At 41.8% G+C, this 16,714-nt stretch overlaps 1 protein-coding gene across 1 annotated transcript in view; it reads left to right on the top strand.

Annotated features, from left to right (window-relative positions):
* Window positions 1–16,714, top strand: part of LOC101344442 (zinc finger protein 791-like) — a 98,477-nt gene that overhangs the window by 19,555 nt on the left and 62,208 nt on the right. Inside the window, 3 exon segments of the mRNA XM_023724726.1 lie at window positions 277–424; window positions 966–2,760; window positions 2,762–2,895. Coding sequence (XP_023580494.1) covers window positions 277–424; window positions 966–2,760; window positions 2,762–2,895 — 2,077 coding nt within the window.

Here is a 16,714-nt window from a genome sequence, read left to right on the forward strand (position 1 = left end):
ATCCTTTCACATCTGTGTCGTGGAGTCCCTTTTTCTCTTTTAATGTTACATGTGTATTGTGTTCAGTATCTTTCTAGTTAGCTCTGCTAATTACATCTATTTGTGTCACCATCCCTGTCAATCCTTATGGATGTCTTTCCTAGTAAATTGCTTTTTAACAATTGTCAAAGTGCTGAAACAACAAATTGTTCTTTGTTCATAGCAACCTTTTTTCCCCTAATAGTACGCTTCCTTTTTGTTTTATATTGTTAACCTCAACTTGAATTATTGGGTCAGTCTTTCAGAACCTTCATGATGGAGAAACATTATTCAGTGAACATGTAATGGTGCGATTTATGAAGAGTACTTGGTCTGCCGTGTTAGGAGAAATCTCCGAATCATATGGCAATAAAGATCAGCATAAAAACCAGAAGAGATATTTGAGGTAAGTGTCATTCATACAAGAGAAAATGGTGCCTCAGAAGAAAATCCTAATGTGTCCTGACATATGTATATGCATATACATATGTTTATATATATAATGCTTGATAAAGTAGAGGGTCAACAAAAATGAGGAAGACAATGAGATGGATTGATACAGTGGCTGCAACAGTTGGCTCAAACATAGCAACAATTGTGAGGATGGCGCAGGACCAGGCAATGTTTCATTCTGTTGTACATGGGGTCACTATGAGTCAGAACCAACTCAACAGCATCTGACAACAATATTTAAAATTGTAAAATTATGTGTTCAGAGAAATTTCACAATGTAACATTCTTATAAATTTGAGTCAGATACAAAATATTTGAAACATATTTCACTTGGACACAATTATCAGAATGCCACATATTTTAGAAAAAGTGGCAGTAATAGTAGTATCTCTGTTAGATGATTCAACCTATGTAACACGAGACAAGTCGGCAAAAATCGTACACTCTCACTGTGTTTGTTAATGGTATAATGAGAACAAATTTATTTCCAACAGAATGATGCCTATTTTTAGCAGAAGTCATACAGTAGAGAACCTCTGTGAAAGTAATAAAGGCAATCATTGTGAGGAGACCTTCAGCCGGATTCCAAATCAAACTGTGCTAAAGGGAAATCCTCCAGAAGTAAATCCTTTTGAATGCTGTGAGTGTGGAAAAACCTTCATGGATCATTCATCACATAACTATCATGCCAGATCTCACACTGGATGCAATACTTATCAGACTAAGCAATGTGGAGAAGCCTGCAGTTTTCTCTCTCACCTAACCACTTCTTTGGGAACTCTTACTGGAAAGAAACCCCATAAATGTAAGGTATGTGGGAAGGATTTAATTTGTTTTTCAACCCTTAAGAATCCTGTGACAACACTCACTGGTGAGAAACGATATGAATATAGTGAATGTGGGAAAGATTTCTGTGGTTTATCATCCTTTTGGACACATGTGACAAGTCATAAGCGTGAATATAAAGAATGTAAAACCATTAGACGTCCTTCATCCCTCTTTTTACATAAAAAATTTTGTAGTAGAGATAAGCCTTATGACTGTAAGGAATGTGGGAAAGCATTTAGTAAGGTCTCATCTCTCACTCAACATATAAGAAGTCACAGTGGAGAGAGGCCTTATGAATGTATGGAATGTCAGAAAGCCTTTAGTCAGTTATCACACCTCACTACACATATAAGAACTCACAGTGGGCAGAGGCCTTATGAATGTAAGGAATGTGGGAAAGCCTTTAATGAGGCCTCATCCCTTCGTACACATATAAGGACTCACACTGGAGAGAGACCTTATAAATGTAAGGAATGTGGGAAAACCTTTAGGCAATCCTCACACCTCACTAAACATATAAGAACTCACAGTGGAGAAAGGCCTTATGAATGTAAGCAATGTGGGAAAACCTTTAGTTGTTCCTATCACCTCTCTGAACACATAAGAACTCACAATGGAGAGAGACCTTATAAATGTAAGCAATGTGGGAAGGCCTTTAGTCAGTCATCACACCTCACTGAACATATAAGAATTCACAGTGGAGAGAGGCCTTATGAATGTAAGGAATGTGGAAAAGGCTTTAGGTGTTCCTCAGTCCTCCGTACCCATATAAGAACGCACTCTGGAGAGAGACCTTATGAGTGTAAGGAATGTGGGAAAGCCTATAGGCTAGTCTCACACCTGATTAAACATACAAAAACAGCTCATAGTGGAGAGAAACCTTATGAATGTAAGGAATGTGGGAAAGCCTTTAGGCACCCCTCACACCTCACTAAACATATAAGAACTCACAGTGGAGAGAGGCCTTATGAATGTAAGCAATGTGGGAAAACCTTTAGTCAGTCATCACAGCTCACTACACATATAAGAATTCATAGTGGAGAGAAGCCTTATGAATGTAAGGAATGTGGTAAAAGCTTTAGGTGTTCCTCTGTCCTCACTACTCACATAAGAATTCACACTGGAGACAGGCCCTATGAATGTAAGGAATGTGGGAAAGCCTATAGGCAAGTCTCACACCTCATTAAACATACAAGAACGGTTCATACTGGAGAGAGGCCTTTTGAATGTAAGGAATGTGGGAAAACATTTAGTGATTCTTCAAATCTCCCTAGACATATAAGAACTCACAATGTAGAGAGACCTTATGAATGTAATGAATGTGGGAAAGCATTTAGTGAGGCCTCATCTTTCACTGAACATATAAGAACTCATACTGGAGAGAGGCCCTATGAATGTAAGGAATGTGGGAAAACGTATAGGCAAGTCTCACACCTCATTAGACATACAAGAACAACTCATTGGAGAAAGACCATATAAATGTAAGGAATGTGAGAAGGCCTTTAATCATTTCTTACACCTTACTAAACATACAACTCAGAGTGGAGAAAGACCTTATGAATGTAAGGAATGTGGGAAAGCCTTTAATCATTCCTCGTATCTAGACATATAACTCACAGTGAAAAGAATGCTGTATGTCAAAAGTGGGATGTTTCATCCTTACTGCTATAATTTCAAACAAAAAATTGCCTGAAGTCTGTGGTTAAAGAACAAAGTTTCTCAGTGAGTAAGAAAGTAATATGATCTCAAGGATGGGGTAATTACAGGTACTTTGTGCCTTTGGGAGAAATGACAGTTTCATTGTAACTGCTGCACTGTCCTCATCAGTGTTTGTTACTTTGTTAGTCCAAGCTAGATTTTACCTTTCTTAAAGTCTTTAATTATTACAAATAAGGCTGCAGGGAATAGCCGTGAGCAAATTTCGTTTTATATTTCTTAATATTTTATTGCTGTTATTTTACATATAATAAAATATACTGATCTTGCATTTGGTTTGAGTGTTTTGATTCCGTTTATCACATTTTCTTCTTTCATATTGGAAAGTTAACTATTTTACCCTTTATAATTAGTAAATTTGTCATAGGCTGATAACAGAGACTGCAAATATTCTGATTTTCATGGTACTTTGGCCTACAAATTTTAGTACCCATTGGTAATTATTTTATGTGGTTATTGGGTGTTTACCAAATGGTATTTTCTGTTCCAATCATTTCTTCTATGTTTATTAGTTGGAATTCTGCAAGGAATATCTTTCCCCTTTATTAAATTGTTTATACTAGTGTTATGGATTGAATTATGTACCCCAAAAATGTGTCAACTTGACTGGGCCATGATTCCCAGTGTTGTGTGGTTGTCCTCCATTTTGTGATTGATATGGTTTTTCTATGTGTTTTAAATCCTAATCTCTACCTGTGCTTAATGTGGCGGTTTATTAGGTTATGTTAAAGAGGATTAGGGTGGGATGTATCACCCTCACCCAGGTCACATCTCTGATCCAATGTAAAGGGAGTTTCCTTTGGGTGTGACCTGCACCACCTTTTATCTTACAAGAGATGAAAGGGAAGCAAGCAGAGATTTGGGGACCTCATACCACCAAGAAAGCAGCGCCGGGAGCAGAGCATGTCCTTTGGACTTGGGGTTCCTACACAGAGAAGTTCCTAGTCCAGGGAAAGATTGATGAGAAGGAACTTCCTCCAGAGCCAACAGAGAGAGAAAGACTTCCTCTGGATCTGACGCCCTGAATTTGGACTTGTAGCCTACTAGACTGTGAGAAAATAAATTTATCTTTGTTAAAACCATCCACTTGTATTTCTGTTACAGCAGCACTAGATGACTAAAACACTATACCTTAATCCATATTACATTTTTCTTTTCTTTCCTAGCTAAAATTGTCACAGATTTTGTTATTAAGAGTTCTCTTAAGTAGAGTCTGGAGCCCTGGTGGTGCAGTGGTTAAGCAATCGGCTGCTAACCAAAAGGTCAGCAGTTCAAATCCACCAGCCACTCCTTGGGAACCCTGTGGGGCAGTTCTACTCTGTCCTATAGGGTCACTATGAGTCATAATCAATTCAAGGGCAACAGGTTTGGTTTTTTTTAAGTAAGTTCCTGTAGTTTTTGACATATCCCCATTATAATTCATACATTATTTTCTGGCAGTGTTCAAGGCTTATCTTGTCCTTTTTCTGCCCAAGCCCTGGAGTTAGACTTTTTTCCAGAACCATGGTTCCTATTATTAGAAAATTTAGAACAAAGATCTTGGCATTAGATATGCTTATTGCTACTGGACTCTTAAAGTGAAAAGAGGTAGGAAACGTGTGTAAGTATACATACACAGAGACATGTATTTATATCTATTTTTGTATGTATTGGTATATATTTGAAAAACCACAAGATCCCCATATCGCTGATTCCAGTCCAACAACTCAGAATTCATTTTAGACTTTTCCCTTATACGTTCTCCTTTCTCTAACAGTAATATTATAGGTTCTCATTATCCACAGTGCATTATTTGCTGCATCTTAGAATACACATAAAATAGTTTCAGAATTGCTGTCGTGATGAAGAACCAACTGACGGCTGGTTTGGGATGGCCCTGGATGGGGTAACTGTGATCTGCACACAAGGTGTCTTGTCCTCCAGCAGGCAGCCCAGGTTGTTCACATGGTGGGGGAGGAGGGGAGTGCCAAGAGTGACAGGAGGCATTCACTGTTTCTTGAGGCCTAGTTGGGAATCTGCACAGACTAGTTTTTCTAGTGCCCAAAGCAAGTCATTAAAAAAACCAGTTTCCCATCAAGTTGAATCTGACTCCTGGTGACCCCATGTGTGTCAGAACTGTGTGCAATTGGGTTTTCAATAGCAGATTTTTAAAAAGATTGTGAGGCTTTTCTTCTAAGTCAACTCTGGGTGGACTTGAACTGCCAACTTTATGGGTTAGCAGCAGAGTGAGTTAAATGTTGATACCACTCAGGGACTCCAGGCAAGACACTAGGCCAAGCTAATTCCCCATCTAGTGGGTGGAGGCAAACTCAGCACAGAGTGTGGATACAGACACACGGAAGGGTGAAGAATGGTACCTACTTTTGTTTATAGCCAACTGCTTTCATCACATGTTCTCATGTGGAAGGACACCCACCAAGTGCCACTCCTGTCCCCTCTCCAACTCCCAGCCATCCCTCCCCACCTCCCAGCCATCCCTCCCCATGATGGAGAATGACTTAGTCTTAGGTCAAAGGGACCAGACAAGCCAGACTAGCCCCACCCCTCCCCTCTCCTTGGGCTTTGCCTGCCAGTAGGGAGCATGTGGTCCTTTCAGTGGTGGCATGGCCTGAAGGTTCCCAGCTTTCCAAGGTCTGGTCACTACATGGATCCACATCATGAGTGATTTATGCCAAGCCCATGTGTCCAGATGCGGCTTCTCTGTGGTTCTAGGGAAGCCTATTTCCCTTGGGTTCCTCTGTCATTTACCAGTGGTTGTCTCATTTTCCTCCTCTGCTCTGGTTTTCATGGGGCCCAGACCCAATCCCTCTCTGTGCTCTCTGGTTTCTTTTCATCTCTGGGGTGGCCCCACCCAGGGCCTGGACTAGGGTGAGACCAATGATGCCTCCATGGCGCTCAATGTAAGGAGTGAGCACCTCCCTGTGTCCTGGGCCCTTCATCCCCCTCTACTCCCAGAGCTGGTCCCCTAACCCAATCCTGTGCCGTGATGAGTCCTCCCTCCTCACACCCTTTGTCTCCATGTCAGGCCTTTCCCGTTTGTTTCCTCTGGGGAGAGCCTTTTCCCTTTCCCACAGCTCATCAGTGTCCCTGGAGGTCGAGTGCTTGCCCTTTCCTCAGGTTTCCTGGGTCTCTCGTGGTTCAAAGGCAGAGTCCACAGGGACTTGGTCTTCCTCGGTTGGTGTGCACTTCTTGCCGCTCCCACATCATGTCTCCATAACTTTCCTTAGCTCATCTGGACTTTCCCTGGGGCTGCCCTGGCTCAGACACACTTTATTTTCTTGTTTTCTGGTGTTCCTGTAAGAGTCCTTGGCTCCACATAGGGCACTTTTCTTCTAACTTTGCCTTGACTCTGGCTTGATGTCCCTCGATGTGTCTTGGTTTCCTCTCAGTTGGATAGTGCGTCATGAAGTCTGCACACCTCCTCCAGCGCCACTTCCCTACTCTTGGTGCCATGCATGGTGACACTGTTGTCCCCACTGTTTGCATCTCAACTTGGCAGCTCTGTTTCCTCCTTGGGTTCCCTGGAGTCTGCTGTCGCCATCTGACATGAGCTTCCCAAACCAGTTTTCCACTCCCAAGACCCCATCTTGCCACTGCCTTATGTGGAAAATATCCAAGAATCTTAACTCCAAAAGTTAATATGAATGTGGTGTGGTTGCTAAAAATTCATGCAGGCATAGGCTTTATACTAGTCTAAGAATTTATCACAGACTAATTATATTCCATTATTACTAGACTTTGTTTAGAGCCTGGATTTAAGTCTTGAGTATTGCAATTTAAGAACTGTTGCATGTTGTCATTGATGTTAGGTGCCATCGAGTCGGATTCCACTCATAGTGACCCTATGTACAACAGGACAAAGCACTGCCCGGTCCTGCGACATCCTCACAGTCGTTGATATGCTTGAGTCCATTGTTGCAGCCACTGTGTCAATCCATCTTGTTGAGGGTCTTTTTTTAACTGACCACCTGCTTTACCAAGCATGATGTCCTTCTTCAGGGACTGATCCCTCCTGACAACATGTTAAGTATGCCATCTTTTCTTCTAAGGAGCATTCTGGTTGTACTCCTTCCAAGACAGATTTGTTTGTTCTTTTACCAGTCCATGGTATATTCAATATTCTTCACCAACTCCACAGCTGAAAGGCGTCAATTCTTCGGTCTTCCTTGTTCATCATCCAGCTTTCGCATGCATATGAGGCTATTGAAAACACCATGGCTTGTGTCAGACGCACATTAGTCTTCTAGGTGACATCTTTACTTTTCAACACTTTTAAGTGGTCTTTTGCAGCAGATTTGCCCAATGCAATGCACTGTTTGGTTTCTTGACTCATGCTTCCATGGGTGTTGATTTTGGATCCAAGTAAAATGACATCCTTGACAACTTCTGTCTCTTCTCTTTTTATCATGATGTTGCCTATTGGTCCAGTTGTGAGGATTTTTGTTTTCTTTATGTTGAGGTGCAATCCATACTGAAGGCTGTAGTCTTAGATGGTCATCAGTAAGCGCTTCAAGTCCTCTTCACTTTAAGCAAGCGAGGTTATGTCATCTTCATAATGCAGGTTGTTAACAAGCCTTCCTGCAATCCTGATTTCCCGTTCTTCGTATAGTCCAGCTACTGAGAGTATTTGCTCAGCATACAGATTGAATAAGTATGGTGAAATGATACAATCCTGACACACACCTTTCCTGACTTCAAACCATGTAGTATCCCCTTGTTTTGTTCTAACAACTTCCTCTTGATCTATGTATAGTTTCTTCACGAGCACAATTAAGTGTTCTGGAATTCCCACCCTTCGCAATGTTATCCATAATTTGTTTTGATCCACAAAGCCGAATGCTTTTTTACATAGGTAAACATCTTTCTGGTATTCTCTGTTTTCAGCCAGGATTCATTAGACATCAGATACGATATTCCTGGTTCCACGTCCTCTTTTGAATCTGGCTTGAATTTCTGGCAGTTCCCTACTGATATACTGATGCAGCCACTTTTGAATGATCTTCCTCGAAATTTTAATTGTGTGTGACATGAATGATATTGTTAGATAATTTCCACATTCGGTTGTATCACGTTTCTTGGGAATAGGCATAAACATGGATCTCTTGCAGTTGATTGGCCACATAGCTGTCTTCCAAATTTTTTGGCATAGACAAAGTGAGCACTTCTAGTGCTGGGTCCGTTTGTTGAAACATCTCAATTGGTATTCCTTTAATTCCTGGAGCCTTGTTTTTTGCTTCAGTACAGCTTGGACCTCTTCCTTCAGTACCATTGGTTCCTGATCAGATGCTACCCCTTGAATATTTAAATGTCCACCACCTCTTTTTGGTATAGTGATTCTGTGTATTTCTTCCATCTTTTGATGCTTCCTGTGTCTTTAATGTTTTCCCTGTGAAATCCTTCAATATTGCAACTTGAAGCGGTAATTTTTTCTTCAGTTCTTTCAGCTTGAGTAATGCCAGCTGTATTCTTCCCTTTTGGTTTTCTATCTCCACCTCTTTGCAAATGTCATTATAATACCTTGTCTTCTTGAGCCGCCCTTTGAAATCTTCTGTTCAGCCCTTTTTCTTTGTCATTTCTTTCTTTTGCTTTAGCTACTCAATATTCAAAAGCAAATTTCAGAGTTTCCTCTGACATCCATTTTGGCCTTCTCTTTCTTTCCTGTCTTTTTAATGACCTCTTGCTTCGTATGTAATGTCCTTGATGTCATTCCACAACTTGTCTGGTCTTCGGTCATTAGTGTTCAATGAGTCAAATTCTTTTTTTTTTATGGGAGAAAACAATTTATTGTACGTTAGATGAAGGTTTACAGAACAAATAGTTTCTCATTAAACAGTACACATATTGTTTTATGATAATGGTTAACCCCACGACATGTCAACACTGTCCCTTCTCAACATTGAGATGTTCTCTAAGTTCAGGTGGGATATATTTGAGGTCATACTTTGGCTCTCGTGGACTTATTCTAATTTTCTTCAGTTTCAACTTAAACTTGCATATGAGCAATTGATGGTCTTTTCCGAAGTCAGCCCCTGGCCTTGTTCTGACTGATGATACTGAGCTTTTCCATCTGGTGAGGTCCACGTGTATAGTCGCTGTTTAAGTTAGTGAAAAAAGATATTTGCAATGAAGAAGTTGTTGGTCTTGCAAAATTCCATCATGTGGTCTCCAGCATCGTTTCTGTTACCAAGGCCATATTTTCCAACTACTGATGCTTCTTTTTTGTTTCTAACTTTTGCATTCCAGTCACCAGTAGTTATCATTGCATCCTGATTGCATTTTCACTCAATTTCAGGCTGCAGAAGTTGGTAAAGATCTTCAATTTCTTCGTCTTTAGCCTTTGTGGTTGGTATGTAAATTTGAATAATAGTCGTATTAACTGGTCTTCCTTGTATACGTGTGGATATTATCCTAATAATAACAGCATTGTAGTTCAGGTTAGGTCTTGAAATGTTCTTTTTGATGATAAATGCAATGCCATTCTTCTTCAAGTTGGCATTCCTGGCATAGTAGACCATATGATAGTCCAATTCAGAATGAGCAATACCAGACCCTTTCAGGTCACTAATGCCTAGGGTATTGATGTTTATGCATTTCATTTTTGACGATTTCTGATTTTCCTAGATTCATACTTTGTACATTCCCTTTTCCTACTATTAGTGGATGTTTCCAACTGTTTCTTCTTATTTTGAGTTGTGCCACATCAGCAAATGAAGGTCTTGAATGCTTGACTCCATCCACGTCATTAAGATCAACTCTAGTTTGAGGAGGCAGCTCTTCCCCAGTCTTTTGAGTGCCCTCCAACCTGAGGGGCTCATTTTCTAGCACTATATCAATGTTCTGCTGCTATTCATAAGGTTTTCACTGGCTAATTCTTTTCAGAAGTAAACTGCTGGGTCCTTCTTCCTAGTTTGTCTTAGTTGGGAAGCTCAGCTGAAACCTGTCTGTCATGGATGAGCCTCTTGGTATTTGAATACCAGTGGCATAGCTTCCAGCATCACAGCAACACGCAGATGGTGCTGTTGTAGTTAATGAGACAAAAGGAGGATTTCTTGGGGACTGGGTGGGGCATGCCTGGGAACCATTTTCCTTACTGATAAATGCATAATCGTAAAATGAAGACCGTTTACTACAATTCTCTAAAATGGGTTCCATGAATTTACAGGTTTTAATTCTTCATTCTAGAGAGACAATCCTGGCCTTACCTTAATGCCCAATGGCAGAAGGCGATGTTCTCATGAAGAAGCCTTTTGCGTTGTTGCATAGTGGGGAATTATGGAGTTCTCCCACAGGAGAGCAAAGCTCTCTCCATCCCCAGGCTATATTAAGTCAGCACACTTAGCTTGTTTCCAAGTGTGTACTCTATTTATTAGAAGACCACTTCATGCCTGCACCTGTTTCAGCATTGCAGAGACAAGGTCCTTGACACAGGGAGTGTACCCGTATATCTGTGAAGGTTAGTGAGGGAGGGAGACCGAGGGAGAGAAAGTGGAGATGACTGCATTGTCATTATATATCTTTCATGTGAAACATCTGAGCAAACTCCCAATGAATGATTTACATCTCAAGGATCAAATGTCCTTTAAATGTTTATTTAGCAGACCCAGTTTTGAAAAAAGGAGACTTAATGACACAAACGGAGCTGTTGGGATTATGGCACCAAGAGTAGGGATTATAAGCTGTCGACTGATAACTAAAAAATTAGCAGTTTGAATCCACCCAGTGGCTCCTCAGTGGAGTCACCTCCCTGAATCCTGACCAGGAGAAAGACCACAATCTCCTTCCATAAAGATTACAGCCAAGAAGACCCTTTGGGGCAGTTCTATTCTGTCACATGGAGTCACTGAGTAAAAACCAACTTGACAGCAACTGACAACAACAGTCTAAAAAAGATACCATGATACATGATTTGTGGACAAAGAGGATTTTGAGAATTGCAATTCTGTCTTAGTCATCTGGGGCTGCTATAACAGAAATACCACAAGTGGATGGCTTTAACAAAGAGAAAGTTATTCTCTCACAGGCTAGGAGGCTAGATGTCTGAATTCAGGGTGCAATCTCCAAGTCAAGGCTTTCTCTCTCTGTCGACTCTGGTGGAAGGTCCTTGTCATCAATCTTCCCCTGCTGTAGGAGCTTCTCAGCGCAGGGATCCTGAGCCCAAAGGACGCATGCTCCTGGCTCTACTGTCTTGGTGGTATGAGGTCCCTGGGTCTCTGTACTCGCTTCTCTCTTTTATATCTCAAAAGAGATTGGCTGAAGACACAATCCAGTCTTATAGACTGAGTCCTGCCTCATTAACATAACTGCTGGTAATCCCATCTCATCAACATCATAGAGATAGGATTTACAATACCTAGGAAAATCACATAAGATGACAAAATGGTGGAACATCGCACAATACTGAGAATCATGGCCTAGCCAAATTGATAAACATATCTTTGGTGGACACAATTCAATCCATGACAATGTCATTATTTTCTCTTGCTCCATGCAAAAGCTAGCCCTAAATTAAGTGGTTTATTATCTCACATAGTTTCTGTAGTTCAGGAATTCAGGGGTGACTCTGTTGGAGGTATTGATTTGTTGAAGTCTTTGATGAGGATACTGAGCCGTGCTGCAGTCATCTGAAAACTTTTGACTGGGACTGGAGGATCTGCTTCTGGCTGTTGGCAAGAGGCCTCAGCTCCTTACCATGTGGGCCTCCCTTAAGGCTGAGTGTCCTCACAACATGGTGGTTAGATTCCATTCAGAGTGAGCAATGCAAGAGAGCAAGGGGGAAGCTACAATGTCTGTTATGACCGAGCATTGGAAGCCACATTCTGATCTATCTGCATAATTTTATTGGTGTCACAGTTTAGTCCTATTCAAAGTGGGAGTGGACTACACAGGTGTAACCCAATGGGAATGGGTCCTGCTCACTGCAACACCTCGAGTCAATTGAGAGACATCAGGCCTTTGAGAAAGAGAAAGTGGACTTTATTGCAAGCTGATCAAGCAAGGAGCTCGGAGATTAAATCTCAAATTAAGCTTCCCGAGGTTGGGGATTTTAGGGCAGCTGTAGGGTTTGGGCACCCTGTGGTGTAATGGTTAAGAGCTATAGCTGCTGATCAAAAGGTTGGCAGTTCGAATCCACCAGGAGCTCCTTGGAAACCGTATGGGGCAGTTCTACCCTGTCCTATAGAGTCACTGTGAGTTGGAATTGACTCGACGGCAACGGGTTTGGTTTTTTGGTTTGATAGGGTTTGGGATAGGGAACTTATGCATAATTCATGAAGTTTCTGGGAATAGGCGGGCAATTTCAGGAACTAATTAACATGTATGGGGTGCAGTGGGGCATAATATGACAGCTGGAGGGTATGACACATGAAGTTTATCTAAGGCCAGTGTCATGGATTGAATTATTTCCCCCCAAAAATGTCCCCCAATTTGTCTGGGCCATGATTCATGGTATTGTGTGATTTTCCTATATGTTGTAAATCCTGCCTCTATGATGTTAATGAGGAGGGATGGGTGGCAGTTGTGTTAATGAGGCAGGAGTCAATCTACAAGATTAGATTTATGTCTTTAGGCAATCTCTTTTGAGATATGAATGAGAGAAGTGAACCGATAGGGGAACCTCTTACCACCAAGAAAGCAGTGCCGGGAGTAGAGTGCGTCCTTTGGACCCAGGGTCCCTGTGCAGAGAAGCTCCTAGTCTGGGTAAAGACTGATGAGAAGGCTGACAGAAAGAAAGCCTTCCCCTGGAGTTGACACTCTGAATTTGGACTTTTAGCCTCCTTTACTGTGAAGAAATAAATTTCTCTTTATTAAAGCCATCCACTTGTGGTATTTCTGTTATAGCAGCACTAGATAACTAAGACAACCAGATTTGCAGCTTATTGCTCATGTCCAGATGGAGGGGAGGCGGTTGATAAGTAGTGAAACGGCCTTGAGTGCTGAAGCAGTAAGACCTTGTATTGTTACACAGGCAACACAGTAATGTCTTATCAGTAACTCAGAGAACCTGGCTAGGATGGGAAGAGGAGTGGGGAATAGTTTAACCCTGTTGGTTACATTCCAGAAGGGGGAACAGTTTAACCCTGTCGATTACACAGGAGGTAGGGATCACTAGGCGCCATCTTGGAGACTGGCTACTACACAAGTATGGAGCGGCAAATCTAATTACTGGAATGACTGATGTAGAAATTGAAAGAGCCTGAGAGTAGTACTGAACGGGCAACAGAATGGGCAGGAAGATCCACAAAACATCTGTAGGTAGCAATTAAAATGTGCAAAAACAAGAGAATTCTTTGCAAGAGCATCCCACACATTTGAGGAAGGGAGCAGATTTTTGTGTGAGATATTAAAAGTCTGGGCCCTCTAGATCTCAGCTCACTGCCATACTGTAATTATAATGGTAAGAACTGGAAAATGGAGGTCAGCTATTGGCACTGTGATTGGGCCTTTCACCAGCAACCTCTACTAAAGTCTGTGATCATGAATGTTTGCTGTGTCCTCTTGTCCTGGACTAGAGCCTGTGGTCCTCTCCTTCTGATTTAGCCACACCTTAGCCCCTTCTGATCCCCCAGAACCTTTTTTTAATCACAGTGAATCCTCCATCTGTTCCTTGGCATAGGCTGTCTGTAAGAGACACTGGGTGCCGTCACCTCATCTCTTACCCCAGGGATTGTTTCCAATCTGTGGACACTGGGTTCTGCCTTCATCCCTCATGAGGCCTCTGAAAATCCAAGGGGGCTGAGATTAAAGCCCAGTGTCCTCTCAGGTTCTCCACTTCTCTACAGAAGTACTGTTTTAACACTGAGTCAAACTCTGATCATATTCCCAAGTGGGACAGGGATTTAGCCCCATTTCCTTCTTTTAGCCTTTTTACATTTTTCTTCCTCTTTTAAAGACACTCCCCTTATGTCAATGATTTTCAAATGGGGACCATTTTCCACCTCAGAGGATATCTGGCAATATTTGGAGACATTTTTAATAGAACTGGGAGGAAGGCATGTGCTAATAACATCCAGTGTTTAGAGGCCAAGAATGTTGCTAAACATCCTACCATGCATACATTCATCCTGGGGTATTTAGCCCTAGTAGAGGCCAGGGCACAGGGAGAGAAACTGGTTGAATAATAAGGGAAAAAACCTAGGGACATTATAAAAACATTACATAGCAATAGTCAACAATTACATGGTAATTGACGTGTGACATTTTTGTGCCGGTGCTTTACCATATCAGCTCATTTAATCCTCACATCAACCTTATGAGGCACATGTTGTCATAGCCTCTCTTTCACAGATGAGGAAACTAAAGCACGGGGAGGGTGAGCATTTTTTTCAGAGTCACTGTCTATTAGAGTGACATCAAGATTTCAACCCAGAAAGGGAAACCTAAGAGTTCACACCATTAAGTGCTCTGTTACATCACCCTTGGACACACTTGTCCAGCACATGACATTGGTGCTGTCACTAGGAGGAAGACTCACTCCAGAGAAGCTTCCACAGGGCTCCCTTCATGTCTTTGTTCCTCAAGCAGTAGATGAAGCGTTCATCATGGGAGCGACCATGGTGTACAGGATGGAAGCAAATGCCCCTGCCCAAGAGACATATGTGGATGTAGAACTGAGATAGACACACAGGCAGGCTCTGTAGAACAAGGAGACAACTGAGAGGTGAGACCCACAGGTGGGAAATGCTTTGTACTTCCTGTTATGGATTGATTGTATCCCCCAAAATATGTGTTACAAATCCTAATCCCTATACTTGTGGATATAATGCCATTTGGGAGTGGGTTTCCTTTGTTATGTTAATGAGGAAGTATTAGTCTAAGGTGTGCCTTAAGTCAACCTCTTTTGATATATAAAAAGAGCAGATTGAGTAAGCAACCAAGCAAGAAAGCAGAGATGGGAAAGATAGATGCCACACACGGGAAGATCTCCAAGGAACCAAGAAACAGAAGCTGAGAGGAAACAAGGACCTTTCCCCAGAGCCCACAGAGAAAGGAAGCCTTCCTTAAAGCCGGTGACCTGAATTCAGAGTTCTAACCTCCTAAACTGTGAGAAAACAAATTTCTGTTTGTTAAAGCCATCCAACTGTGGTATTTCTGTTGTAGCAACATTAGATAACTTGAACAGAATTTGGGACTGGAGAGTAGAGTGCTGCTGTAACAAATACCTGAAATGTTGAGGTGGTTTTGGAATTGGATAGAGAGTGGAGACTGGAAGAGTTTTAAGGTGGCTAACAGCAAAAGAAGGAGCTCTGTCTCTTTAGTCAATTTTTTTTCCTATTTGGCAAGCCTATGCTTGATGAGGGCTGGAGTTTGGCAATTCTCCTTCCCTATGTGAAAGGTTAGATGGTGTTTGGTATTTTTCCTCCCTCAAGTATGTTAGGCTCTAAAAAGTGGAGCTTGGTTAGGTTGGTTAGGAGGTTGGTAGAATAGTTTCCCTTGAGGGCAGGCTGTTGTCAAAAACAGAGTACTATTTCAAATTGGTTACTTTTTTTCTTCCCTGCTGGAAACATGAGGGACTTGCAGTTTGACAATGAAAACCTAGTAGGTCTCCTGGAGGAGAAATTCGCCAAAGTGTGAAAGTACCGCAAGGCTGAACCTCCTGAAATTTATCTCTCTCGTTCTAGTTCATACTCAGTCTCCAGCCATTAGGCATGGTGGTGCAATTTTTACATGCTCAGCTGTTAACTGAAAGGTTGCTGGTTCGAACCCATCCAGTGAGTTGACTCTGGGGGAAAAGACCCGGCGATCTGCTTCTATGATGATTACCGCCTATGGGGCGGCTATCCTCTGTCGCGTTGGGTCGCTATGTGTTGGAATCCACTTATCGGTACCTAACAACATATGATACTAAGTCAGGATGCAGCCGCAATGGTGGTGGCATTCTCTGTCCCCAGTAAGCGCTGATTCTATGTAGTAGTCCATCTGTTCCTCCAGCTTCGGGGGCAGCAGTTTGCTCTATGACCTCAGTTCTGTGATGGATCTATGAAGAGTTGTTGATTTTCAGTTTCCTTTTTGTTGTGAATGTGCGAGGGATGACATCCAAGCTCCTTCTATAGTAGAACGGAAACTGGAAATCCCCAACGAGTGTTTTTACAGTGATTTCATTAAAACCATAACAAAAACTTAAGTACCAGCAAGCCCCCAGAGGTGAAGTACAAAGCATGACCCAGGAGGAAGTACGCTACACTCTGAAAGAACTGCTTGTGTTTTCTAATATATACAAACAGATACCGGGGGAATATGTGTGGGAATGGCTACTAAGGGTATGGGATAATGGTGCAATGAACATAGAGTTAGATCAGTCTGAGTTTATTGATACAGGCCCTCTAAGCACAGATTCATCATTCATTCTTTCAGCTTGAGAAGTTAGGAAGGATGTAATAGTTTGGTTCACTGAAGCATGGATTACACAGTGGCTCACACTAAAGTTGAAGTGCCAGACCTGCCTTGGTATACTGTAGTAGGAAGAATCCAAAGGCTTAGGGAAATTGACATGTTGAGTGGATTTACCCACACATGGAGTGCCCAGAGGACACACCTTTTACCACAACGGTGAGGAACAATTTTTTTTTAAATTAATTAATTAATTTCTTTATTGTACTTCAGGTGGAGGCTTACAGAACAAATAGTTTCTGATGAAACAGTAGTACACATGTTGTTTTATGACATTGGTTAACAACCCCACAACATATCAACCCTCTAACTT

Source organism: Trichechus manatus, unplaced genomic scaffold (assembly GCF_000243295.1).
Source record: "Trichechus manatus latirostris isolate Lorelei unplaced genomic scaffold, TriManLat1.0 scaffold00258, whole genome shotgun sequence".
Lineage (NCBI taxonomy): Eukaryota > Metazoa > Chordata > Mammalia > Sirenia > Trichechidae > Trichechus > Trichechus manatus.